This window comes from Portunus trituberculatus, chromosome 44 (assembly GCF_017591435.1).
Source record: "Portunus trituberculatus isolate SZX2019 chromosome 44, ASM1759143v1, whole genome shotgun sequence".
Classification (NCBI taxonomy): domain Eukaryota; kingdom Metazoa; phylum Arthropoda; class Malacostraca; order Decapoda; family Portunidae; genus Portunus; species Portunus trituberculatus.
This window is the reverse complement of record NC_059298.1, coordinates 10,365,223-10,393,028: the sequence shown is the minus strand read 5'-3', so window position 1 is coordinate 10,393,028 and position 27,806 is coordinate 10,365,223. Positions and strand designations below refer to the sequence as shown.

Below are 27,806 nucleotides of genomic sequence, written 5' to 3'. Positions count from 1 at the left end.
CAGGTTGGTGCTGGGTGTAAGGGGGACCCAGTCTCCCCCAGGCTCAGGCCCTTTGGTGGTGGCTTCTGATAGTAGTGGAGTGAGTCTCAGTGTGACCCCTCTCCCTGGTTTGGCTCCGGGAGTGAGTGGGGTCAGGCTCCCTCTGTTCCAAGCCCTGCCCCAGAGTTGGTGGTTGGGGGAGTGAGTTTGCGTGCGACCTCGCGCTCTGCCCTGCCTTCAGTAGCGAGTGGGGTGCCTTCTCCTGCTGTTCCTGGCTCTTCCATGTAGTTTGTGGTTCTCGGTGGAGTTAGCTTGGGTGTGGCCCCTCTCCCTTCTCTGACTCTGGGAGTGAGGGGGGTCCATTCTCCCGCTGTTTCAGGCTCTTCCGCAGACTTTTCTGGTTTCGGGGGTGTGAGCTTAAGTGCGACCCCAGGAGTGAATGTGGTGCAGACTTCTGCTGTGTCAGGTGCTTCCAGAGTTTACAGGTCTCGGTGGAATGTGTGCAGCCCCACTCCCCGCTGTGGCTCCAGGATTGAGTGGTTTGCAGGCTTCCACTGATCCTGTTTCTTCCAAGGCCGGTCCTGGGGTCAGTGGATTGAGTCTACGCGCAGCTCCTCTCTCTGGTAAGGCTTCGGGGGTTTGTAGGGAACCAGCTCCCACTGTGCCAGTCTCCCCGTTGGGCCTTGTTGGTGGCAGAGAAACGGGACTTCATGCAGCACCACTCCCTGGTGGGTTGCTAGCTGATGGTAATTTTGTAGGCTCGGCAGGTGTGTCTTCCATGGGCCTGCCTCATGTGGATTTGCTGCATGGGTCAATGTCCTCGTAGTGGCCAGTAGTTGTGGGCACCGACCCTGGTGGCACAGTAGTTAGTCAGCCTGCTGCCACGGGCTGGCCTTCGTTTTCTGAAGATGTGGATGAGGTTTTTGATGGCGTTCTCTTGGGGGAGGCTGGCACTCCGGATGAGGAGGGTGCGACCTTCTTTCGTGAGCCTATTACCTCAGTGAGAGAGTCCTTGGGTCTCCCCATGCCCTCTTCTATTGTTTCCACTCTTCAGACTCGAGTTGAGTGCACCTCGAGGACTTCACGGCCTGGTCCCACTCCCTTGGTGCTGCCTCGTTCTCCCCTGGCTCTGGAGGTTTGCAGGGAACAACTGGGACGTTCCCTGGGGATCCCTAATCTGGCTTCAGCCAAGTTTACCTTGCCCAGGAGGTGAGCTTAAAGGGCAGAGAGGTGGTACACTCCAGGAGATTCCTGTGGGGCTCCTCCTCTCAGTGATGAGCTGCTTCATTTTTTTTTTTTTTTTTTTTTTTTTTTTTTTTTTTTTTTTTTACATTACAAGGGCACTGGCCAAGGGAAAACAAAGTGTTGGAAAAAAAAAATCCCGCTGGTTGCCAGGCCCTGTTAAGAGGAAAGTAGAAAGAGAAAAAACAAAAAAATCTAAAAGGAGGGTCCAGTTAACGTAAGAGGTGTCTTGACACTCCTCTTTTGAAAGAGTTTAAGTCATAGGCAGGTGGAAATACAGACACAGGTAGAGAGTTCCAGAGTTTACCAGTGTAGGGAATGAAGGAGTGAAGATACTGGTTAACTCTTGCATTAGGAAGATGGACAGAATAGGGATGAGAAGAAGTAGAGAGTCTTGTGCAGCGAGGCCGCAGGAGGGGAAGGCATGCAGTTAGCAAGTTCAGAAGAGCAGACAGCATGAAAACAGCGGTAGAAGACAGATAAAGATGCAACATTGCGGCGGTGACTTAAAGAATCAAGACAGTCAGTTAGAGGAGAAGAGTTGATAAGACGAAAAGCTTTAGATTCCACCTTGTTTAGTAAAGCTGTGTGTGGATCCCCCAGACATGAGAGCCATACTCCATACACGGGCGGATAAGGCCCTTGTACAGAGCAAGCAGCTGGGAGGGAGAGAAAATGGACGAAGACGCCATAGGACACCTAACTTCTTGGAAGCTGATTTAGCAAGAGTAGAGATGTGAAATTTCCAGTTTAGATTTTTAGTGAAGGATAGACCGAGTGTGTTTAATGTAGAGGAGAGGGAAGTTGAGTGTTATTGAAGAAGAGAGGATAGTTGTCTGGAAGGTTATGTCGAGTAGATAGTTGTAGAAATTGAGTTTTGAGGCATTGAACAAAACCAGGTTTTCTCTGCCCCAATCAGAAACAAGTGAAAGATCAGAAGTTAGGCGTCCTATAGCATCTCGCCTTGAGTCATTTAATTGTTGTTGGGTTGGGCGTCTGTTGAACGCTGTTGAATAATGCAGGTGGTATCATCAGCATAGGAGTGGATAGGGCATTGAGTCAGATTTAGGAGATCATTGATGAATAATAGAAAGAGAGTGGGTGATAGGACAGAACCCTGTGGAACACCACTGTTGATAGTTTTAGGGAAGAACAGTGACCGTCTACTACAGCAGCAATAGAACGATCGGAAAGGAAACTGGAGATGAAGGTACAGAGAGAAGGATAGAATCCGTAGGAGGGTAGTTTAGAAATTAAAGATTTGTGCCAGACTCTATCGAAGGCTTTCGATATGTCAAGGCCGACAGCAAAGGTTTCACCGAAGTCCCTAAAGAGGATGACCAAGATTCAGTTAGGAAAGTAAGAAGATCACCAGTAGATCTGCCTTTACGGAAACCATACTGGCAATCAGAGAGAAGGTTGTGAGCTGATAGATGCCTCATTATCTTCCTATTAAGGATAGACTCAAAGGCTTTAGAAAGGCAGGAAATCAAAGCTATAGGGCGGTAGTTAGAAGGATTGGAGTGGTCACCTTTTTAGGGACAGGTTGAATGTGAGCAAACTTCCAGCAAGAAGGATAAATAGAAGTAGAGACACAGATGAAAGAGTTTGACCAGGCAGTGAGCGAGTTCGGAAGCACAGTTTTGAGAACAACAGGAGGGACTCCATCCGGACCGTAAGCCTTCCGAGAATCAAGGCCAGAGAGGGCCAGGAAAACGTCTTTATAAAGAATTTTAATTTTAGGGATGAAGTAGTCAGAGGGTGGAGGAGTAGGAGGAATATGCCCAGAATCATCCAAAGTTGAGTTGGTAGCAAAGGTTTGAGCGAAGAGTTCAGCTTTAGAAAAGAAGAGACAGCTGTAGAGCCATCTGGATGAAGTAAAGGAGGGAAAGACGAAGAAGTAAAGTTGTTAGAGATATTATTGGCTAGATGCCAGAAATCTCGAGAGGAGTTAGAATTGGAAAGACTTTGACATTTTCTATTGATGAAAGAGTTTTAGTAAGTTGGAGAATAGATTTGGCATGATTACGGGCAGAAATATATAGGGCATGAGTTTCAGCAGTTGGATGGCTACGGAACCGTTTGTGAGCCGCCTCTCTATCATTGACAGCACGAGAACAAGCAGAGTTAAACCAAGGCTTTTTAGCTTTAGGGTTAGAGAAAGTATGAGGAATGTATAGCTCCATGCCAGAGATAATCACCTCTGTTATGCGCTCGGCACAAAGAGAAGGATCTCTGACATGAAAACAATAATCATCCCAAGGAAATCAGAATAGTACTGCCTTAGTTCCTCCCACTTAGCAGAGTTAAAATGCCAGAAGCACCTCCGCTTAGGCGGGTCCTGAGGCTGCACTGGAGTGATAGAACTGGTAACGGAAATTAGATTGTGGTCGGAGGAGCCCAACGGAGAGGAAAGTTTAACAGAGTAAGCAGAAGGGTTGGAGGTTAGGAAAAGATCAAGAATGTTGGGCGTGTCTCCAAGGCGGTCAGGAATACGGGTAGGGAACTGCACTAGCTGCTCTAGGTCATGAAGGATAGCAAAGTTGAAGGTTTGTTCACCAGGTTGGTCAGTGAAAGAAGATGAAAGCCAAAGCTGGTGGTGAACATTGAAATCCCTAAAATGGAGATCTCAGCAAAAGGAAAGTGAGATAAGATGTGCTCCACCTTGGAAGTCAAATAGTCAAAGAATTTTACATAGTCAGAGGAATTAGGTGAGAGGTATACAGCACAGATGAATTTAGTTAGAGAGTGACATTGAAGTCTTAGCCAGATGGTAGAAAATTCTGAAGATTCAAGATTGTGGGCACGAGAGCAAGTGGTGTCGTTACGCACGTATGCGCAACATCCAGCTTTGGATTGAAAATGAGGATAGAGCAAGTAGGAGGGAACAGAAAAGGGGCTGCTGTCAGTAGTCACAGACAACTGTGTTTCGGTTAGGAAGAGAAGATGAGGTTTAGTAGAGGAGAGGTGGTGTTCCACAGATTGAAAATTAGAACGAAGGCCACGAATGTTGCAGAAATTGATAGTGAAAGTATTAGATGAAGTGTCAAGACACCCAAGGTCGACAGCAGAGGGGCAGTCCGACCTGGGGACATTTATGGTCCCCTCCCCAGAGGGGGACTCCGAGGCAGGGCGTGGTGAAGCCATTATTAAATTTTGATTTGAAGAGAGTGTAAAAGTGTAAGGTGTTGTAGTGTAGTGTAGGAATTAGTAGAAGTTGTCTTTAGAGGGCAGGCTGCAGCTGCTCAATTGTATAAATGAGACCACAAAGGGAACCGGGAAGAGAGGACACGGGGAATCACTCAGTCTGCAGCACTGCCTACATCCCCGTAAGTACCTCTCCTGGAGTAAAGATCTGTCTGTGAGTCTTCCCTGGTGTATGGCTACTCAATTAGAGGGTATTTTGAGTAGTCTGGTTCATATCACTTCTTGGACAGATCAGGTTCTGTGGGCCCTTGCTGGCCTTTCCAGTGCTGCCCCCCCAGAGGGGCTTGGACTGCCTGGGAACTCTTGCCAGGGCAAATTTAGATATTATGCAGCCCTGTGAAATGTTCCATTTGAGGATGATGATGTTAGGCAGGAAGGCTGTGGTGAGAAACCTCCCTAATATCTACGGTGACCAGGAAAGATGGCAATTGATGGCTTCCCCTGTTGGCTCCCACCTTTTTGATGATCAGTTTTTGGTGGCAGTGGAGCAGAGGGAGCTTGAGTCCTCGCAACAGTCCCTCGTATCCCAGATTGCTTGTTCCCTGGCTTCCACAGGTTGGGGCGTCAGGGCTAGAGCTGGTCATGTTGTTGATTCCCGACACCTTGCGCCAGTTGCTCCTCCTTCAGTTCCGCCCTCCTGCTCCAAAGGCGAGTGGTTCCTTTCGCTCTCGAGGATTCTTCTGTGGCCGCTCTAAGGGCCATTGGGGATCTTGCTAGGGACGCTACGGAGGTGCTGCTGCAAGTTGGGGCTTGTCTGCAGCGGTACTGGCAAGAGTGGGAGAAAATTGGGTACAGTGAGTGGGTGGTCAAGACCCTTCAGTATGGTTACGTTCTCCCCTTCCTTAGGGATCCTCCCCTCTCGAGCGTGCCTGTGGAGTTTCCGTCGTTCAGGGAGGACTTGGAATGTCACTTGGCTCTGGAGGCTGCCGTTTCTGAGATGCTGATAAAGGGGCCCCTGTGGTACAGTGGAACCATGCGTGCTTTGGGGTCCGAGGGGTCTCCAAGCACACGGGTTCGAATCCTGTCCATGGTCCGAGTGTAGGTTGGGCTTCCTCACTCGGAGCAACAGTTTCCTAGCGGGTGGGCTTTCAGATAGAAGGTACCCCAAAAAGTATCCCCTTCAGCCCAGAAATTCCCATGAAAAGCCCACATGGTATATATATATATATATATATATATATATATATATATATATATATATATATATATATATATATATATATATATATATATATACAGTAAAGTCCTGGGTTACGTCGGTCTCGAGTTATGTCAAACTTGTAGTTACGTCAGTCCACTCTAAGGCAGTTTAAGATTTAAAAAATTGAAAATTTATAAATCGTAAAGAGCGGGATTTATTGTTATTGTTGGTGGTTACCCGTTACACCGCCCGCCTCACGCTTGAATACAATAACACCCTGCCTCAGTTCCACCACACCGTCGCCCCTGGCAAGAGTGTTATCCTACTTCTGCGTTTACTGACTCAAGTTCTTAGTATCTTGCTCAATGGCACCAAAGAGAAAACTCCTTAGTGACAGCAGTGATGCTAAGAAAAGGAAAACCATTACGCTACAAGAAAAAGAGGACATAATTAAAAGATATGAGAAGGGAGGCAGCAGCTGTGTGTGAGGGAGTGAAGAAGAAAATGGGAAGCCCGTTACCATGACAACGGGGAGGTTGACGACCTTGAGGGTTCGCACACCCATCACAACAATAACAACTCCGGAGCCTTCGCCTGGGCCACACGACACTTGCAGCTCACTTGCACCGTCTGTGCTTGTCTGTTGATCCCTATTGCCCTTTCCTATTGCATTTTCTGCCCCGCTGCCCACGCTTCTACTCCCACCGCACTGCACTACGCTCTCAGCTATCTGCCCTGGGCGTCACAACATTCGACCTGCCCACCCTCCTGGCGGCCTCAGGGCCACCCCTCTCGGCAACCTGCAGTCCTTCGCGTTCGTGGCCCTAAACAACAACAAAAACAAACTTGTGTTTCATATTCCTATATAGTTGTCAATAATATAACAATATAATCTTTAACTTACCTGAATGACCATAAACAGTGATTGGTTGAAAACTCGATAATATGCTTTGAAATGTACGGAAACTCGAGTTACGTACAAAATTGACATACGTCATGTTTCAGAAACGTAACTCTGACGTAAACTGAGACCTTACTGTGTGTGTATATATATATATATATATATATATATATATATATATATATATATATATATATATATATATATATATATATATAAAAGGGAGCTATAGAACTGGTGTTAGACCCTCAGGCCGTATTCTATTTTCGCGTCTTCCTTATTCCCAAGACCACAGGTGGCTGGAGGCCGATATGCAACCTTTTGGTCTTAAATAATTTCCTGGTGGTGATCCACTTCTGTATTGAGACAGTTTCGTCAGTGCTAGAGTGAATGGCCAAGTGGATAGTGTCCTTGGACCTGTAGGACGCTTACTATCAAGTTTCTGTCCACCCTCGGTCATGCAAGTACATGCGGTTCGTCTGGCAGGGCAGAGTTTACCAGTTTCGGGGTCTGTGCTTCGGCCTTGCCACGGCTCCTCAGGTCTTTACCAAGGTGATGACTCCCATGTCGGCTTGGGCCCATCGCCTCGGCATACCCCTGCGTCGCTATCTGGACAATTGGCTAGTTTCTGGTCCTTGGGGTTCATGCCTCGACAATGCCCGGTCTCTTCTGCTTCTGTGTTCTTGGATGGGGATTCAGGTCAACTGGGCCAAATCCGATCTGTCTCCCAGCCAGAGGAAGCAGTTTTTAGGTATGGTTCTCGATACTGTCAGAGCCTGAATCTTCCTGTCACCAGATCAGGTCAGCCGTTTTCAGGCAGTGGTCCGACAGTTTCTGCTGACCAAGGCTCCACCAGTGTCCCTCTGGAGATCTTTGGTGGGACATCTTGCGTCCCTAGCACAGTTAGTGCCAGGTTGGCTCCTACGGATGCGGGCTCTGCAGTGGTGCCTAAAGAGGCATTGGTGGGTTGCTTCCGATCCAAATTGGTGGCAGGTGGCTCCAAATCATCAGTGTTTGCAAGACCTCGCTTGGTGGTTAGTTCCGGATCAACTTCTGAAAGGTGCCTGGTTCATGGTGGCGCCCCTGGAACAGACCCTATTCTCGGATACTTCCCAGCTCAGGTGGGGAACTCAACTGGGGGATTCTCTGGCTTCGGGTGTCTGGACTGTGGAGGAGCAGGGGCTCCACATAAATCATCTGGGGTTTTTGGCAGTCTTTCAGGCTCTCCAGAATTTTCAGCAAACCTTGTCGGGGTCAGTGGTGTTCGATAACTCGACAGTGGTCGCCTATCTCAGGAAGTCCAGGAGTACTCGTTCCAAACCTCTGTCAGCCTTAGCAGGGAAGGTTCTCTGGTGGTGCGAGAGCTCTTCCATCTCTCTGTGCCAGGTTTTTGTTCCAGGACCAGGACACTGCGATTGCGGATGTGCTCAGTTGGGAGTGTGTCAGGTCAGAGTGGACCCTTCATCCCAAAATTTGTAGGAAAGTCTTCCAGGTGTGGGGATCTCCTCTGATAGATCTGTTTGCTACGGTACTGACTCGTCATCTGCCCCTGTATGTATCTCCTCTTCTGGATTAGAGAGCATGGAGACAGGATGTGTTCTCTTTTTCTGTGGGATGGTCTGGATCTGCACAGCTTTCCACTGTTCGCTCTGATCCGCCGTGTTCTGGTGAGGGTTCATGGGTTGCGGGCTGTGCGTATGACACTAGTTGCTCCTCTTTGGCCACAGGGAGACTGGTTTCCCATGTTGCTGGACCTGCTCGTGGACAATCCCCAGGTTCTTCCCATGTGGTGGTCTCTCCTTTGACAACCTCACTGTCTTCTCTTCCACGGTTCATGTCTCGACCAATCAGGCAGTCCTCCGCCTCAGTTTACCAGGTGAAGTGGAGTCTTTTGTGGTTGGTGTGAGTCGAGGGGTTTGGATCCTTGCTCTACCTTTGTAGTGCAGCTGGCAGATTTTTTCATTTTCCTCTTTGAGTCTAAGCACCTTTCAGTGTCAGTGATTAGGGGCTATTGTTGTGCCTTAGCTCTTGTTCTGCGTCAGTCGGGCATAGACCTTTTCACCGATCCAGACCTTTCTTCTCTGTTCCACTGCTTTGTGGTCTCTTGTCCACCTCGTTCGCTTCAGTTACCTTCCTGGGACCTTTCTCTGGTCCTTCGGACCTTGTTACTTCCTCCTTATGAACCCTTGCGGACAGCCTCGCTGAGACATGTCTTGCTTAAGACTGTGTTTCTTTTGGCTCGTCGGGTTAGTGGGCTTCACGGCCTTTCGACTGAGGTGTGTCACTCCAAAGATTGGATGTCCATGACCTTTTCCTTTGCCCCTGATTTCCTGGCTAAGATTCAGTGTGTGAGCCAGCATTCCTTCGATGAGTTCACTATTCCTACTTTTCTTGATTTTGTCCGGTTTGGACGGTCTGTGAGTATCTTCGCAGGACTAGGGATTGTTGGCCGGCCTGCTCTAGGTTGGTCACAGATGAGCTGTCCACCCTTATACATTGTCTAAGTGGATCTGTCAGATGATTCGTAGGGCCTATGAGAGTGTCTTGGAGGAGGAGTCATGCCTTCTGAAAGTGAACGCCCATGAGATTCAGGCTATTGCAACCAGTGTTCTCTTTAGAAAAGTTAGGAGTCTGGACTTGGTTCTCAAAGCTGAAATGGGGAAAAGTATGACCACCTTTGCCTCCTTTTATCTAAGGTATGTTATTCATAGGTATTTAGATACTTTTTCCCTTGGGCCGATAGTTTTGGCGCTGAGGGTTGTTCACTGATGATGGTTTAGTTTTCTTTCTGGATTTCCCTTGTTGTCAGTAACAAGACTTAGGAATAAATTATTTTTCCGTTTTCGTGGTTTTGGCGATTTTGGAGATGGCCACTGGTTACGGAATCCATTCAAATTCATAAGCCTTCTGAAGGTTAAGGCTAGTAAGAGATGTTTGTTGTTAGGTCCTAAAAGTCACAACAAGAGTTAGACCTGAAAAGATTTTCACATTTTGTTATTGATGAAGGAGTTTTCTTTGGCTAGTTGGAAAACAGATGCTGTGATACCAGGCAGAAATATAAAGTATATGAGATGTATATGATGGAAGACTCAATTATCTTTTGGAAGTCACCTCTCTATCATTTATAATATGAAAAGAGGCTGTGAACCAGAGTTTGGAGGGTTTGGGTTGAGAGAAAAATGATGAATGTATGCTTTCTTGCCAGACACTATTACCTCTTATGTGCTCAGTACATAGAGGCAGGTCTCTGTGTACTTTTACAAGATTAGACAGATTTATGAATGAAGGTAATAGATATAGATAGATATATGCACCATATGTAGGCCTGAGGGTATCTTGCAGCTTCCCTTTTATTTTTGTTACTAAGGAGGAAAATAACTCTGTTATGGTGGGGTTACCTTCATGCACACTGGCTTCACTTACCAGATGTCACCTGGCTGACATTCTTCTGGAAACTACTATATATATATTTTTTTATTTATTGTATGACATTTTAATAACATATATGCAAAAAAATTAAAAAATGACTGATGCCATCATGTATTTTAATTTTTTTTGTGCTAATCTATTTAGATAAGTGTAGTAAATATGTATATATATATATATATATATATATATATATATATATATATATATATATATATATATATATATATATATATATATATGTATATATATATATATATATATATATATATATATATATATATATATATATATATATATATATATATATATATATATATATATATATATATATATATATATATATACATACAGGCAACCCCCGCTTAACGAAGGAGTTACGTTCCTAACAAACACTTCGTTAAGCGAACCAATTATAACAAGTTTAACCCCTGATTTGAACTTCCATTAAGAGTAAGCAAAGCGAGAGTGCATCATAGTACAGTAAAAGGTTTAATGAAAGTAAAAATTATGAAGTTAAACATTTAGGTAGTTTAATTTAAGTCATTATTATGTACACTAATGTATGTATGTACGTAACTTTATAATGTAGATGATCTTAACTTTATGAAGGGAGGGAGAGTGAAACGGGAAAGACACTAACTGGCAACCTGTGGAATGTAAACAAAGTGCGTATCATGGTACCGCATACAAAACTTATGTACCACATTTCCACAAGGCTTTCCATTTTATCCATTGTAGAGTCACGAGTTCAGGTGGTTCTTTTAGCTTTCAAGGAAGATACGGTCTCACCAGCCTTCTTAATAGAGTCTGCTGACTTGAAAATAGTAGAGACAGTAGATGGAGTCAAGATGGTGGCCAGCAATGTTATTAGTTTTCTGGCCTCTCTCATGTCTGTGAATAATACCCAGCTTCACTTCAAGAGTAAGACACTTCCTGGTCTTCTTAGGAACGTTAGGCCACATTGCAGGGCGTTTTGGTGGTAAGTTGAACTAGGGAAGATGAGCTGCTGGTGATGCTGTTATGTTTTGACTGGGGAGTGAGTGGTGCGCGTGATCTTGATCTTGATCTTGATGCTACAGGTGACGCAGAATTTCTTCTGAGTCAGGCCTTTGGATCGGCAGCGCCTGTGTTGTCCACAAGAGGCTTGATCTTGATCTTTATTCTACAGGTGTCTCAGGACTTCTCCTGAGGCAGGCCTTAGTATCAGCAGCTCCTGGTGTATTCAAAAGCCTGTCAACTTGCATGATACGGTGGGGCTTTCAAATTTGGAAAAAAATACCTGGATAAAACTTCGTTAAAGCGAGTTTGGTGTTCATTAAACGAGCAGATGGTAGTAAAATGAAACATTCGTTGTAGCGAAATTTCGTTGTGTGAACCTTCGTTAAATGGGGGTTGCCTGTATATATATATATATATATATATATATATATATATATATATATATATATATATATATATATATATATATATATACATATAGTATATAGAATCACAATGTAGTTCTACTTTTAACTCTGACAATAGTTGAATACCTTAAAAGGACTAAATAGAAATATCAACTTTATATTTTAATAAAATATTCCATGTAAGCTCTATCAGGATCTTGTGAATTTTTTTTGTAGCCTGGGATGTTTTGGTGGAAGCCTACATGGAACAAGCGCGAGGACTCCTTGATGGTGGTGTGGACATCCTCCTAGTAGAGACCATCTTTGACACAGCCAATGCAAAAGCTGCCTTATTTGCCATTCAAACTCTATTTGAGATGGAATACAATCCCATACCATTGTTTGTAAGCTTTGAAAAAAATTGCTTTTTATAACTCCTGAATAATTTTGTACAACTAAATGTTTTGATGCACAATATTTTATGGTTCTTTGTTGAAGTATATGTAGATTTATAATGGAGAGCTTTATTTTTCAGATCTCTGGTACCATTGTAGACAAGTCTGGCCGCACTCTATCAGGTCAGATGGGGGAAGCATTTGTGATTAGTGTGTCCCATGCTCAACCAGTATGGTATGTGTTTAGATTGTCACCTATTTCATTGTAATATTATTTGAAATATCTTAAATTTTCCAATATAAATCATGAATTGCCAGGTTTAAAGTTATTAGCTTCACAGAATAATTTTTTTTCATGATCTTTCAGTATTGGACTCAACTGTGCCCTTGGTGCTATAGAAATGAGACCTTTCATTGAGAATATTAGTCAGAATACAAGTGCAGCCATTATTTGCTACCCAAATGCTGGTTTGCCCAATACCTTTGGGGAATATGAGGAAACCCCAGAGACTACTGCCAATCATATCTGGGATTTTGCCAAGGATGGTTTAGTGAATGTAGTTGGTGGTTGTTGTGGAACTACTCCAGATCATATCAGGTAATATTAATTTCATCTAAAAGATTGTGTCTGTTTTCCCTTGAACTTTTGTGAATTTTATCCAAGATCTGATGAAACTTTTCACTGATGAAAAATATCAAAGTTGAAAAATTATTTGGTTTCTACTTATTTTCATTGGTTACCAGGGCTATTGCAGAAGCTGTATCAACTATGAAACCCCGATCTGCTTCCTCTGCCCTCTATCAAGATGCACTACTGCTGAGTGGCTTGGAGCCAATGAAGATAACTTCTGAGACAAACTTTGTTAACATTGGTAAAACCGAGATTTTGACCAGATCATCTATCCATTTATCTTTATACCAGGCTGACACTCCTGCAGAGAAGGAGTAGTACACACACACACACACACACACACACACACACACACACACACACACACACACACACACACACACACACACACACACACACACACACACATTACAAGATAGAAGAGAATGAAGAGACCTAATAACAATGTATAAAATAGTAAATGGCATTGAAAAGATTGACAAGGAAGATCTGTGTGTGAAGGATATTGAAAAATTCAGTTTTTCACATAGAGTGGTGGAAAAGTGGAATGCATTGGGTGATGAAGATGTTACAGCACATAATGTGAATAACTTTAAAGAAAAATTGGATAAATGGAGACATGGAGACAGGACACTATGAGCCCTGCTTGAACCCTGTACAATACAACTAGGCAAATACACACACACACACACACACACACACACACTAGCAGTGAGTAGGTACGGGATGTAAATCGAGGAGTTGTGACCTTGTTGTCCCGGTGTGTGGTATGTGCCTGGTCTCAGGCCTATCCGAAGATCGGAAATAATGAGCTCTGAGCTCGTTCCATAGGGTAACGTCTGGCTGTCTCGTCAGAGACTGCAGCAGATCATACAATGAAACACACACACACACACACACACACACACACACACACACACACACACACACACACACACACACACACACACACACACCGTGTAGTGGTTAGCACGCTCGACTCACAATCGAAAGGGTCCGGGTTCGAGTCCCAGAAAGCGGCGAGGCAAATGGGCAAGCCTCTTAATGTGTAGCCCCCTGTTCACCTAGCAGTAAATAGGTATGGGATGTAACTCGAAGGGTTGTAGCCTCACTTTCCTGGTGTGTGGAGTGTGGTGTGATCTCAGTCCTACCTAGTGATCGGTCACTACGAGCTCTGAGCTCTTTCCGTAGGGGAAAGACTGGCTGGGTGACCAGCAGACAACCATGGTGAATAATACACACACACACACTCACACTTTCAAAATATTTAATTTTTAATTTTGTAGTAATTCTCATTTGTCATTATTCTATTTACTAGCATATATTGCATGTTTTAGAGGATTTGCTGTTTGACTCCATAACTTAATACTAATAGGAAGAGAGGGGGCCCACTAGGAAGATGGCAGATTAGAATAAAGAATATATGTGTGAAAGAGACTTTAGTAAAAGTGAAATTCTTGAGCAATCAAAATTGAAATGTAGACTGGGAGGGTGGAGGCTCTTCTATAATGATCAACTTCCTGGTAAATGCTCTTTAAGAAGAGTGAGTCATCAAAAAGATTGATAGATAGAATGTTATATATAGAATTAGAATTCAAGGTAACAAAATTACCTGAGAAAGATTTTTACACTGTACATATGTGGCAACTCAACTAATTATTCAATTGCTTCATATGAAAATTTGTTTGGGTTTTAGTTAAACTTATAACAGATAACATTGTGATGGCATTTTCCAGGTGAAAGATGTAATGTCTCTGGCTCTAAGAAGTTTTGTCGGCTGATTAAAGATGGACTGTTTGAAGAAGCTCTTAGTATTGCAAAGACACAAGTAAGTCTATGAAATTTTGAGTAGCAATAGACTATTGCTAGATGTAACTGAGCAGTGCACTATATTTCCCAAATACAACAAGGTATAGCTGAAAGAGGGCCATGTATATGAAGTGGAGCTGCAAGTGAAGGATTCCTTGAGTTTCTGAAAGCAATTCTTTTTCATGTTGGTGCACCATATCATGCAGATTTTATTCCTTGGGAGAGGAGCCAGTGTTGTGTTAAAAATACCTAGGCAGTTTTCCATGCTATTCAAGTCTTAATTTGGTGGCTAGGATGGTGTCAGGGTATGGGTGCAATGCTGCCTCTTTTTCCCAAAGCAAAATCAGGTGGGTTGCCTCCCAATGGTCATATGACGAGGGATTTTTGTCAGGATGAGATTACTTTGCCATTCATGATGAGTTCAATGTTTGATTTTATTATCATTTATATTTTGTTAAGTAAATAATGTATTTTTTTATGGATATTATTTTGAATTACTCTCTAGGTACTATAGTTAAACAATAAACATAACATACTTGCCCATCTTAAATTAACAAATGTGTTAGGATGAGGTCACCACCTCATTAGGACCTGGGTTAGGCTGGGTGGGTGAGTGTTGTCTTTCACCATGACATTTAACATTTTTTTTCATTAAATAAAACATTTCCCACATACTTTTTTCAGATGAACTTCTAAATATTGTTATACATAATATAGTTAGCCACCTTAAAACAATTATAACAGTTAGAATAGTATTTTCTTAACAACACTGTTCAGTATTTATGCTAAATTTCTTTGTTGATGTATAGATATATACATATATATGTAGAATGACTTTAATTTTTGCAGGATATCATAATATGTGACAGTTGCAGTTGTTATCTTTCCATCTTATTTCTGGCACCTTTTAGATGAATAACAAAAATTCCTAAGTGTAATGTTAGGAAAAAAAAGCTGAACTGTACTCCTTCCTTGCCTCCATATTATTCCAGTTTTATATAGAAACTTTCTGGCCTCATTGTGCTTATAAAAAGCATAGTAATTTTCTTTACTTGCAATATGATGCACATTGTTTATGTATATCTCAGTTGAAAGAGTAACCATGCCCTGTAATACACATTGTGGCAAATACTAGGTGCATTGTTTGGCATAAATTTTAGGACAGATTCTTTTAGCAAGATATTTGGAGACATGAACTTTTACCTTAAGTATTTCAGAACATTCTGCCTCTACAGTTATGGAAATCTTGTAACTTGTGAATTTACTGTAACTTCAACTTTTTAAATGAAGTTATGAATTTCTTTTCACAGGTTGAAAATGGTGCCCAGATACTTGATGTAAATATGGATGAAGGCCTCTTGGACAGTCATGCAGCAATGTACCGTTTTCTGAACCTGATATCCACTGAGCCAGACATTTGCAAGGTAAGTGTCATACTTTTATATTTTTAGTGTTCACCATTATAATAAGCTCTGCTGCACATTTCCTCATTCATGATGAGAATTCATTCACAGGGAAAATAATTTTGTGTTTCTATGTGGGTAGAATTGTCAACTTTATGGTTCCCTAATTTTTAAAATCCTTTCCTTTCAACCTAGGATACCTTCTTTTGTACTACTGCTAAAAGTACAGTGGGGACTCAATACTTGAATTTAATATGTTCCAAATGGCTGTTTGAGTATCAAAAAGTTTGACTATCAATACTTATAAATCAGGTAATTCGTTCTAACCTTAGCAAAATTTTAAGATTACAAAAATTTCAATTTGAATTTTTTGTACAGTAGCTACTTTTGATTTGTTATTACCATAAGTGAAGGCTGATGATGAATAACATAGAGGAGGAGGAGAGAAGGGTGAGGAGGAAGAGGGAGGTTGTTCGTCGGAGGACGAGTCATCATACATGAAAACATGTAGTAACTTGTCTCATGGTGTGATTCCTGTGAACTCACTAGTGGAGGACTGTTGCTCACTATGACTGACTGGCAGGCAACCGTGAATACTTGCACTCTCACTATATTCCTTATTTTCACCTCTAATAAGCCTCTTTGTGCCATTGTAGGTATCTAAAAGAAAACTGCAGACAGAACGCAGGAGAATATTGTTGTTCTCATGACTGCAGCTATGAATGTGCACTGGTATCCAGTATAACGGAATACTAGTATTTCATCTTTGGTATTACCGGTATTACTGGTACCAGTACGTTCAAGTACCAGATATTATTTTGAGAATAAGGTTGAACTTTTGTGTTCGTGTATTGAAAAGTTTGACTTCCAAGATGTTTGAGTATTGAGTCTTCACTTTTACTTCTTACTAGTGTTGTAAAAGAAACAAACAGGATTTAGAATTGTTTTCTTTTTATTTTCAGGTTCCCATTTGTATTGATTCTTCAAATTTTGATGTCATTGAAACTGGCTTGAAAGTCATCCAGGGGAAGTCCTTGGTCAACTCCATCTCTCTCAAGGAGAGTGAAGAGGACTTTATTTGTAAAGCCAAGTTAATCAAGAAGTATGGAGCAGCAGTAGTTGTCATGGCCTTTGATGAAAAAGGACAGGTAAGATATTGGCCACACACACACACACACACACACACACACACACACACACACACACACACACACACACACACACACACACACACACACACGGCCCGGTAGCTCAGTGGTTAGAGCGCTGGTTTCACAAGCCAGATGACCGGGGTTCGATTCCCCGGCTGGGTGGAGATATTTGGGTGTGTCTCCTTTCACGTGTAGCCCCTGTTCACCTAGCAGTGAGTAGGTACGGGATGTAAATCGAGGAGTTGTGACCTTGTTGTCCCGGTGTGTGGTGTGTGCCTGGTCTCAGACCTATCCCAAGATCGGAAATAATGAGCTCTGAGCTCGTTCCGTAGGGTAACGCCTGGCTGTCTCTGCCAGAGACTGCAGCAGATCAAACAGTGAATTACACACACACACACACACACACACACACACACACACACACATTGTGTGTATTGTAATTATTATTACTTACCAAGGTCTAAATTATCTTTTTTATTAACAGAAGTATACAGCTTTTGTTTGTGGAATCAGTATTTCAGAAATATTATTTTTGATTGATATAATGGAAAGTAGTGTAGTTTGTTTAGTGTTATCATTATGATTTGCCAGCACATACATCCATGAGCAGTGTCAGTACTATAGATTTTTATAGCGTAGTGAAAAGTGTTTATTCTCACATAGCACAGATGTTTGTTTGACTTTTACCCTTTTTATTTTTTTATGTATGAAATGTGGCATACAGTAAAATGGATAGATAAACAAGGCAGTGATTCTGAAGATTATTTACAAATCTGTTTTATATTGTGTGATATGAGTTTGGTAAGATGGGCTGTAAGTTTCTGAAGACATCAAAATGTGCTTGTGGTGTGTGCTGGGGAAGTATACAGTGATAAACTACTTCTGTGTATCTTGTGTATTTTACTTCTTGAAATTGTTAAACATTTTAGGTATTTATTGTTAAAGATATTTTAATATATATATATATATATATATATATATATATATATATATATATATATATATATATATATATATATATATATATATATATAGATAGATAGATAGATAGATAGATAGATAGATAGATAGATAGATAGATATATTGCATTTGCTTTAAGTCAAAAAGTTGTATAATACAACAATTATAGTATTTTGCTGAATAAGACCTAATAAATACAAATTATTATGAGTGATAAATAATTTACTCTAATTGCACTAGAGAATTGCAGTGGTAAGATCATCTTTATGGAGGCTACACACAATGTTTACATAGAATAATTTTGAAATAAAATGATTTTGGAAAGAGTATTACGCATCATTGTATGATTTACTTAAAGAATTATAAAATCAGTAACAATTCTGATTTTCTAAAGTATTACTACAGAAAAGAAAATCCCTCACTGCTGGTGTTCTATCCAAGAGAAAGAGAACATTATAGGCAAAACAGCATTAATTTTGTTGTATGATATCCTTTTACTATTATTAATTATTGATTAATGCCTTTAATCTAATAGTTTATATTTTCTGTGTATTTGTGCATTATATATTTAGTTTTCAATATATTTTCATCTATCAGCTTGTTATTACTACTTTTTTGAAGGACATTTGCTAGGTATATAGTAGATAGTGTATTTTACTCTCTCTCTCTCTCTCTCTCTCTCTCTCTCTCTCTCTCTCTCTCTCTCTCTCTCTCTCTCTCTCTCTCTCTCTCTCTCTCTCTCTCTCTCTCTCTCTCTCTCTCTCTCTCTCTCTCTCTCATAAATGGCAGGTGAATTTTCTCAGCTTGCCTTAGGAAGTAGACACAGGATGATTTGTACATCAGGGAGGAAGTAGATACAGGATGATTTGTACATCAGGGATTATGCTGGCAATACTATATAGTATATTGGATAAGTATAATATATATTTCAATGTGGTGTTATTTTCAGGCTGTGGATGTAGACAGCAAAGTCAAGATTTGTCAGCGATCTTACAAGATTCTGGTGGATAAGATTGGATTTAACCCAAATGATATAATCTTTGATCCTAATATCCTGACAGTGGCTACAGGAATAGAGGAACATAACATGTATGGCATGAATTTTATTGAAGCTACTAAGATAATAAAGGTAAGATAAATGAGATTATATAATACTTCTTATACGGTTATTATGATAATTTATTTTCTTTTTAATTTTTAGTGTTATGATTTACAGATTGTTTCAACCAGTAGTAAGTTAATAGATAATGTCTGTTTAAGAAATAGTGATACAAATCTTTCTTTACAGGCCACCTGCTCCAGGGCACGAGTGAGTGGAGGAGTGAGTAATTTCTCTTTCTCTTTCCGCGGAAAGGATGCAATGCGTGAAGCCATGCATTCAGTTTTCTTGTATCATGCTATAAAGGCTGGAATGGATATGGGAATTGTAAATGCTGGTTGCTTGCCTGTTTATGATGACATTGAACCAGAGCTGTTAAAGTTGTGTGAAGCACTCTTGTGGAATACTGACCCAGATTGTACTGAAAAACTGCTTGCTTATGCTGATCAGAGTACTAACCAATTGAGAAACAGTGTTGTGCAAGATGACTGGAGAACCAAAAGTGTTGAAGAAAGATTGCAATACTCTCTTATAAAGGGTATTGATGCATTTATTGAGGAAGACACTGAGGCAGCTCGATCAGATTCATCAAGATATCTTAGGCCACTGAATGTCATTGAGGGTCCTCTTATGAGTGGAATGGGTGTAGTGGGGGAACTGTTTGGGGCTGGAAAAATGTTTTTGCCCCAAGTTATCAAGAGTGCACGAGTCATGAAGAAGGCTGTGGGTTACCTCATCCCATTCATGGAAGATGAACGAACTTCATTGATGAACAAATTAGAAGATGCTGAACCAAAGAGAGAGATATATAATGGCACCATAGTTTTAGCCACAGTTAAAGGAGATGTCCATGATATTGGCAAGAATATTGTGGGAGTGGTGTTGGGCTGTAATAACTATAAAGTAATTGACTTGGGTGTGATGTGTTCGAGTGATAAGATCTTACAGTGTGCCCTTGCAGAGAAAGCAGACATCATTGGACTCTCTGGACTCATAACTCCTTCCCTTGATGAAATGATCCATGTAGCCAAAGAGATGGAGAGAATTGGCCTCCAGGTACTACTGAAACAGTTTTTTTATCAGTTTTAAGAATGGTTTGTTAGCTTTTAATTGTATTCACTTGCTTCTGTTAAGTTATTAGTTCATCTATATATTTGCTTTGTGATAAGTAGTAATTGTCCTGGCTTGCTGGTTGTATCATGATACATTTCTCAATTCCTCAACAGATTCCTCTCCTGATTGGAGGAGCTACAACTTCACGAACCCATACTGCTGTTAAGATTGCGCCTAAATACAGAAACCCTGTGGTACATGTGGTGGATGCTTCCAAAAGTGTGGTGGTGGTAAGTAATGGATCCTATTAAGACAAGTTGTTAATAAAAAAGTTTCCTATTTTTTACTTTGTTAATAAGATTTTTACTTGCCTTGTTTTGCTCATATGTATTGTCATGTAGATTCATAATTTTACATATTATTAATATTCTTACATTCACATCTCTTATAACACAAAATAACCAAGGTTTTATCTTACAACCATATTAAGGGCCTATTCAAATCAGAAACAATTTTACTCCTGTTATTTTCTATTCTGAAATACTTTCTCCTTTTTATATATAACTTTTCTTGTTAACAATATACCACCTAGTTCATACAATCTAAAAGAGTAAACAGTTGTTTTTTCTCTTTTTTGTTATATGCTTAATCTAAATCTATGAATGCTCAAATTATAGTTTCACCTTTTGCCAAATACTTTTCACACAAGAAATATTTGATCCATGCTTCTAAAGCATTATTGCTTCTCACATGTTGCTCTCTTTCTTCCCTCTCAAGACATCTTTGTCAACATTTTATGAGTCACCTGCTGTCAAATCATTATGGTCCAAATGTGTTAGTTCACAAAAATCTAAGGTTGAATTTTATTTGAATCTTCAGTGCTCATCATTACTGGACAGGAAAATACATGATGATTTTATTGAAGATCTTAATGAAGACTATGAAATAATCAGGGAGGAACACTATGAAAATCTGAAAGATAGAAAATATGTGACCATTAATGAAGCCCGTAAGCGTTCTTTCAAGATCGACTGGGGTTCAAGATTCAGACCAGGTATGAAATCCACTATTTTCTTTTTTTTTTGTAAATGCCTGAAGAATTGTTGTTTTGCATTAAACTTTTGACAAGTCTCTCTCTCTCTCTCTCTCTCTCTCTCTCTCTCTCTCTCTCTCTCTCTCTCTCTCTCTCTCTCTCTCTCTCTCTCTCTCTCTCTCTCTCTCTCTCTCTCTCTCTCTCTCTCTCTCTCTCATATTTGTTCATTATGAAGATAGTGGCATGGATGTGATCAGTTGGTTATTTTGCTAATATGTTTAAGCAGGTACTTCAGTGTTTTATGCAACTATGTTGGCTCTTTGTTTCCGTTCTCACTATAAAATTTGAAATTTGTTTAAAACCTTTCACTTATGAAATAACAGTTTGCTGAATTTATATTTCTAGATTGTATATGACATAACCATGTCATATTTTTCTCTTTCAGTTATTCCAAAGTTTCTGGGCACAAAGGTATTTAACAATTATGACTTATCCTTATTAGTACCATACATTGATTGGAAGCCATTCTTTGATGTGTGGCAGTTACGTGGAAAATATCCTAACAGGGGCTTTCCAAAGATCTTCAATGATGCTACTGTTGGTGAGTATACTTCAATTTTAGGTACTTATACAGATCACCAATAAGCAATTACTAATTTAGTATTGTAAAAAACATAGAATGTAGATATAAGGAAATTACTAATAATTGATTTTCTTTATAAGGATTGGTCTTATTTCAAAAGTCTATCACAACCAATCATCATTGTGAATTAAAAAAAACAAATGAATATGTAAGTTCATTTAAATGCAGTAATAGTTGAAAAAGATATTTCTGCTCTTTTTTTTTATTTAGGAAAGGTGTTTCTAATGTAGGAAGTTGTACTTTATAACCAATTAGCTATTTGAAGAGTATTATTGAAAACTGCTATATTACAGAGGTAAACAAACATTTTGAACCCTAATTATTATCTTTTTGGAACAGGAGAAGAAGCTAAGCGTGTCTTTGATGATGCCCAAAAGCTGCTGTCTAGGATTCTCTTCGAAGGCAGCCTGCAGCCTCAGGGTGTGGTTGCCTTTTATCCAGCCAACAGCTCAGGCGATGACATTGAACTCTATGAAGATGAATTACGGTCTAAAGTTGTGGCCAAACTCTTTGGTTTGAGACAGCAGGTGAAGTATTAGGAAAATAGAAAAATTTATACACCACATTTGAATTTCATGTTTGCTTTGTTCCATGCTAATGTCAAGGGTTACTAAACTCAGGATATTGGAAACACTGAAAAATGCTTATTCATTCTGGTCAGTTAAGAAGCTTACTTTTTTCATATTCTTTACTCTCTTATCTCAAAATACACCTTTAAATTGATGATTGTGTTGCTATTTCAGTGAAGAATGCTCTTTTAAAAGACAGACAATGGGAGTCACTTTATTGGTAAAAAGAAAAAAAAAGAAATTACAAAAATATTAACATCTCCTGCAGTGCTCCAACCTTTGCTGCAATGTTCAGTGGTATTACTAACTCAAATACATGAAAAATAAATAATGACAGGTAAATCTAACCATAAAAGAAAACAAAAGAAATTGTTGATTGTACTAAAAGCTTCGTGTAATGTGGCATTGGCACATAAGGAATGGGAGATAAGAGATGAATAGAGCTACCAGACTCTCTCTAAATTGCTGAGTGGTTTTGTCAATCTTTCATATACACACCTAAATAAGGTGCTTGATGACCATTCTGGTGGACTGAATTCAGCTTCCATCTTAAGAGTGGGAGATATATGTCACACTCAAATATTCTTGGGACCTTGGGATAAGTATTTATTCCACCATTTTACTTTGCAGAGAATAATCATGAACAAAGAGGTATGCTAATGATATTCAAAGATTTTAATTTGATTTCATAAATATCTAGAAGACTAGGTACAAGGTTTCATCTCCTATATCTCAGTAATTTATTGATATAGCTGATGAAGATGACATTGAATACATGTAGTGCTTGATTTATTTACAGGCAGAGAAGGAAGCACAAGGCACCTTTTGCTGCATCTCAGATTTTATTGCTCCTCGGGAAAGTGGCATCCAGGATTACATAGGGATGTTCGCTGTCACTGCTGGTTTTGGAGTTGATGCTTTATGTGCAGAGTGAGTGATCATACAAGAAACTATTGATGCAAACATTATATTATCTTTCTGTTGCTGAATATTATCTAGAGCATAATCTGTAATCTTTGGAAGTATATATACTGTAATTGTGTTGATGCTCTAATTCTATCATTATACATGTATGTGAGTGGATTAATATAATTATAGTTCTTGATTTGATTAAGAAAAGTGATATTTATGTGTTAATTACTGCCAAGTTATCTCTCTCTCTCTCTCTCTCTCTCTCTCTCTCTCTCTCTCTCTCTCTCTCTCTCTCTCTCTCTCTCTCTCTCTCTCTCTCTCTCCAGATTCCAACAGGATTATGATGATTATAGTGTCATCCTGGTGAAAGCCCTTGCTGACAGATTAGCTGAGGCATTTGCTGAAGAGCTACATGAAAGAGTAAGGAAAGATTTATGGGGCTATGCAAATAATGAAGACCTGCAAGCTAGTGAAATGCACAGAGTAAGATATGAGGTAAGTATTTATCTGTTACTGTATATACTCATGTGAATAATTATACCTTCAACCAAATTTATTTTGATACAAGGGTATTTAGTGCATAATTTTTCCCTGTCTCCCATCATATGGTTTGTCTACATTTTCTGTTCATATTTTATATTAATATGTACTGTAACTTTTTTATCAGTATAGGTTTTATGTTAAGTTGGAAGACAATTTGAATCTTAGTTGTTTGTCCTCAGGGAATACGGCCTGCCCCAGGTTATCCAATTCAGCCGGATCACCAGGAAAAACAGACAATGTGGAAACTGATGAAGGTGAAAGAGCATACAGGTATTGGCTTAACAGAAGCATTAGCAATGACTCCAGCTGCTTCTGTGTCTGGCTTGTATTTTGCCCACCCAGACAGCCATTATTTCTCTGTGGGAAAACTGGGAAAAGATCAGGTTGGTTTTTTAATCTTTGGCTCCCTTCACATGTAATTTTGTTTTATCCCAGTGCATAGAATTCTTGTTAATTTGCCATTATTTATTTGAGATGGAGAGTACAACTGGTAAATCAGTGCTGCAGGATGATTAAGTTGTGTGGCTATTGCGTGAAGTGAAGGGTCTCATTGAATATGATTGATTTCTAAACTGTGCAGTGAAACTACTCATGTGAAGGGAACCTTTAAGTTGTATTATAATGATGTGACAGTTATGCTGGAAACAGGAAGAATTTACTCAGTATCATAATGTACTTATACTTTTTTTTTTTTTTCTTTATCAGGTCATGGACTATGCTAATCGCAAAGAGACAGACATTGTGCAGGTGGAGAAGTGGATTAACACAAATTTATCATATGATCCAGCAGAAGAGTAAATGATGAATTAAGGAGCATTTAATGGGCTTATGTAAAAATTTCTATAATGATTTAATTTTGTTTAAGAATCTTTTAATTTTACAACTATATTTTAGCTGTAATAGCCATGTTAATAAAATAATTAGTTTCATCAGCTGTCAGTTTATTTATCATAAATTACTTCATTAGAATTGCTGCAGTGATTCTACTATTAGTTTAAAAGATGTTGATTAATCAATTAATTACAATCTTTTTACCTACTTAATGATTGATTCAGTAGTCCACTGTAAACTACAGGTAACTCTCGATTTACGTGATAGATGCGTTCCAAGAGGCATTGCGTATATCAAAATTTGTGTAAAACAAACATGTAATTCTCATAAGAAACAATAGATAATAGGGGGGATGCGGGATGTGGTCCAAAAAAATTTGTACAAAATACTCTATTTATTTGGCTAAATTAACATGTTTTTATTATTTACCATTCTAAATACTAGAAGTGTTTCTAAAGTAAAGGGAAAAGCAAGAAATAATAAGAGAAAACAACAAAGCAAAGAATATGTAAACACAACACTCACTGCGTCACTGCCTTCACCACTCACACCACAGTCAGTCACCATCTTCCTCTGAGCTTTACCACTTTATAAAAAATCCACTTATCAAAAATAACCCCACATGCAGAAGAAGATGAAGGACGTTTTGGGGCCATCTTGGTGAATTATAGGCAGATTGAAAAGATTCCGTCTGTACTCATTGCTGGCAGACTGCACATGAGGCATGAGAAGAGTGAGAGCTGGATCCAAGATTCTTTAACAACATCAGAGCAACCTCCTGCCGTGAAATGGCATCCATGAACGCTTGGAGGGACGGTAACAAGGTTGCTATGAGGTTGCTCTCAGGTTGCTGGTAACACCACCTATCCAGGTGGTGTTACTGTCTTATATATGCTTATGTTCACAAAACAACATTTCTATGAGCTTTTTACAAACCTTGTCCCCAAGAAAGGATTGTTTTGTAATGCATAAAGTGAAATCTTACATGGAATACCAAAAAATAAAGCAGAGATGAGATTACCCACGAGGCAGAGACTCGCGGTGACTTGGCCACTTCTTGTTCTTCTTGTGACCCTTTTAGCTTGTGAGTTGTCTTTCACCATGATATTCATGTTTCCATTCCTCTATTGCCTGCTATAATGGATATCATCACGGTATTTCATTAGTAATTCACTATCACTCAGTGCCACGGAGTCGAGGTTATCCTCATGGCATGAGCGTATATGAATACTAAGATATGATATCCATTATAGTGAATTACTAATGAAATACCGCAGTATTTCATTAGTTGCCACGAGTCTCCGCCTTGTCTGTGGGCGATCTCATCTCTGCTTTATTTTTTGGTATTCCATGCAAGATTTCACTGTATGCATTACAAAACAATCCTCTCTTGGGGGCAAGGTTTGTAAAAAGCTAATAGAAATGTTGTTTTGTGAACATAAATGCATATATAAGACAGTAACATCACCTGGAGAGGTGGTGTTACCAGCAACCTTGTTACCGTCCCTCCAAGCGTTCATGGATGCCATTTCGCAGCAGGAGGTTGCTCTGACGTTGTTAAAGTTTCTTGGATCCAACTCCTGGCAGCCAGTGAGCACTTTTAGGTGGGCTACCAACCTCTACCCGCCAACAGCAACGAATCTTTGTGGATGCTATTTTATGAAGGTTGGTATGTGAGCAGCAGGTTGCTATGGAGGTTGTCTGTACCAACATAGACAACAACATGCTACTTGGATCCGACCCCAGAGCTCCCACATATTGGCCAGCTGTGGAACTCTCTGGCGCGCAGTTTGAAATGGCGTCTGGCACTCGGTTTGAAAATGTGGTTGGGCCAAATCACGTATAAGCAAACCGATCACACAAATTAAATTAATTATATTTTTTTGGTCGTGTTATAGCAAAAACGCGTAAATCAAACACGCATAAATCGAGAGTTACCTGTACTTGTTATATTATTATTTTTTTCTATTACAAAATCTGGTTTAGTTTTTCAATACACTTTTTAAGCTAGAAAGAAAAATTTGATTTCCAAAATATTTCTCCCAAGATGAAATGATTCTCATTGTTGTTGTTGATGCTCTTGTGGGTAACAATTTCATTGAACATTACATTAAAAAACTTGGGGTCCTCAGGCAGCTCGGAGTCATATCCATTCTAGTTTTGACACTCTCACTCTTACCACCCATAGTAATATACTGAATGTTTGGTCTTTCCTGACTAATCTCAGTTTCTCTAATTGAAGCTCAAATGGTTGCTCAAATTCAAAGATAAAAAAAAAGAAAAAAGTTTCAACCTGTGAATAAGTAGTGTTTGCAAGTGAAGAAAAACTTCCTCTGATTTGGGATAATTCTATTCTAGTTGTTAACATAGGGAGCAGTGAAAATATAGCTTCAAGAGCAACAGCAAGCTTGACTTAGCATATCCACTAAAACTATGACATCTATCATTATTTATTAGTTTTCAGGTATTAACAAAGTTAGGCAAAAATGTGAGGAATATATTTTTCTGCACAAAAGGGGAAGAAGGGAGGGAAACATACTTAACCATTGAAAACTTTCATTGCTCAATTTATTCCACCCAATATAACCTACTTACTATATACTGTAGTTATTCTCTTTTTGATGTTTCATTACCCTGGTATATAAAGGCCTAATGGTCTTCTGCAGTTAGGGAATTATGTAAATTTCTGAGAGAAGCATTGATGTCAAACATGTAGGTCCACAGAGTGGAACTGAGGGCAGGGTGGTGGTACAGGTGGTCAGGTTCCTCGTGGCACTTAGAAAATAATCAGGTTCACAAAAGCAATAGCTTGCTGTATACCATGTACAATGTAGTAATTGCATTGGTTAAGTTGAGTCGAACCAGCAGCCACCCCAGCCGTCCCTCTGGCTTCCTCAGTGGCTTCAGCCAGCAGGGGGTGATGTAATTGATCTTGACAGTGAATTTTTAGAGTCCCTGTCACTTTTATCACACCTGTCAGCTGGGAGGAAGTATGTATTAGTTTAGACCCTTACCTATGATCTGCACTCATTTACTCATTCATTCGTCTACTCAGCTATCCATACACCCACATATCTTTCTACTCATACATCCATCTATCCAACCATATAACCATACATCCATCAATACACTCATTCATTCATCTATATATCTACTCATCCATCCATCCATCTTTCATCTTCCCTTCAATCCATCCATCCTTCCTTCTATACGCTCATCCATCCATATATCCATCAGTCTATTAATTCATATACGAATCTAATCCATACAGCTTTTCGTCTGTCATTCATCAATTCATTATTAATCTTTTCATCCATTCTCACACCTTATACAGTAACATACACCTATCCATCCATATATCCAACTATTCACTCATCCATCTATGATCTATCACCTTCCCATCCATCTACCTACCCTTTCATCCATTCACCCATATATCTTTCCATCTAAAAAAAAAAAAAAGATATCAAAGTATTTATAAGATGAAGG

At 39.8% G+C, this 27,806-nt stretch overlaps 1 protein-coding gene across 2 annotated transcripts in view; it reads left to right on the top strand.

The window, feature by feature from the left end:
* Positions 1-24,418, top strand: part of LOC123518654 (methionine synthase-like) — a 28,396-nt gene extending 3,978 nt beyond the window's left edge. The window contains exons 5-21 of one of the 2 annotated variants that reach the window (XM_045279593.1): positions 11,522-11,688; positions 11,820-11,914; positions 12,047-12,277; positions 12,424-12,551; positions 14,047-14,138; positions 15,430-15,543; positions 16,485-16,670; positions 18,584-18,763; positions 18,923-19,789; positions 19,960-20,076; positions 20,666-20,840; positions 21,265-21,420; positions 21,802-21,989; positions 22,831-22,961; positions 23,270-23,438; positions 23,666-23,869; positions 24,192-24,418. In XM_045279593.1, coding sequence (XP_045135528.1) covers positions 11,522-11,688; positions 11,820-11,914; positions 12,047-12,277; positions 12,424-12,551; positions 14,047-14,138; positions 15,430-15,543; positions 16,485-16,670; positions 18,584-18,763; positions 18,923-19,789; positions 19,960-20,076; positions 20,666-20,840; positions 21,265-21,420; positions 21,802-21,989; positions 22,831-22,961; positions 23,270-23,438; positions 23,666-23,869; positions 24,192-24,284 — 3,293 coding nt within the window. In that variant the 3' untranslated portion in view covers positions 24,285-24,418. Of the gene's footprint in view, positions 1-11,521; positions 11,689-11,819; positions 11,915-12,046; positions 12,278-12,423; positions 12,552-14,046; positions 14,139-15,429; positions 15,544-16,484; positions 16,671-18,583; positions 18,764-18,922; positions 19,790-19,959; positions 20,077-20,665; positions 20,841-21,264; positions 21,421-21,801; positions 21,990-22,830; positions 22,962-23,269; positions 23,439-23,651; positions 23,870-24,191 lie in introns of those variants that run through there. The other variant, XM_045279594.1, reaches the window with a different exon arrangement.
* The last annotated feature ends 3,388 nt before the right edge of the window (positions 24,419-27,806 follow it).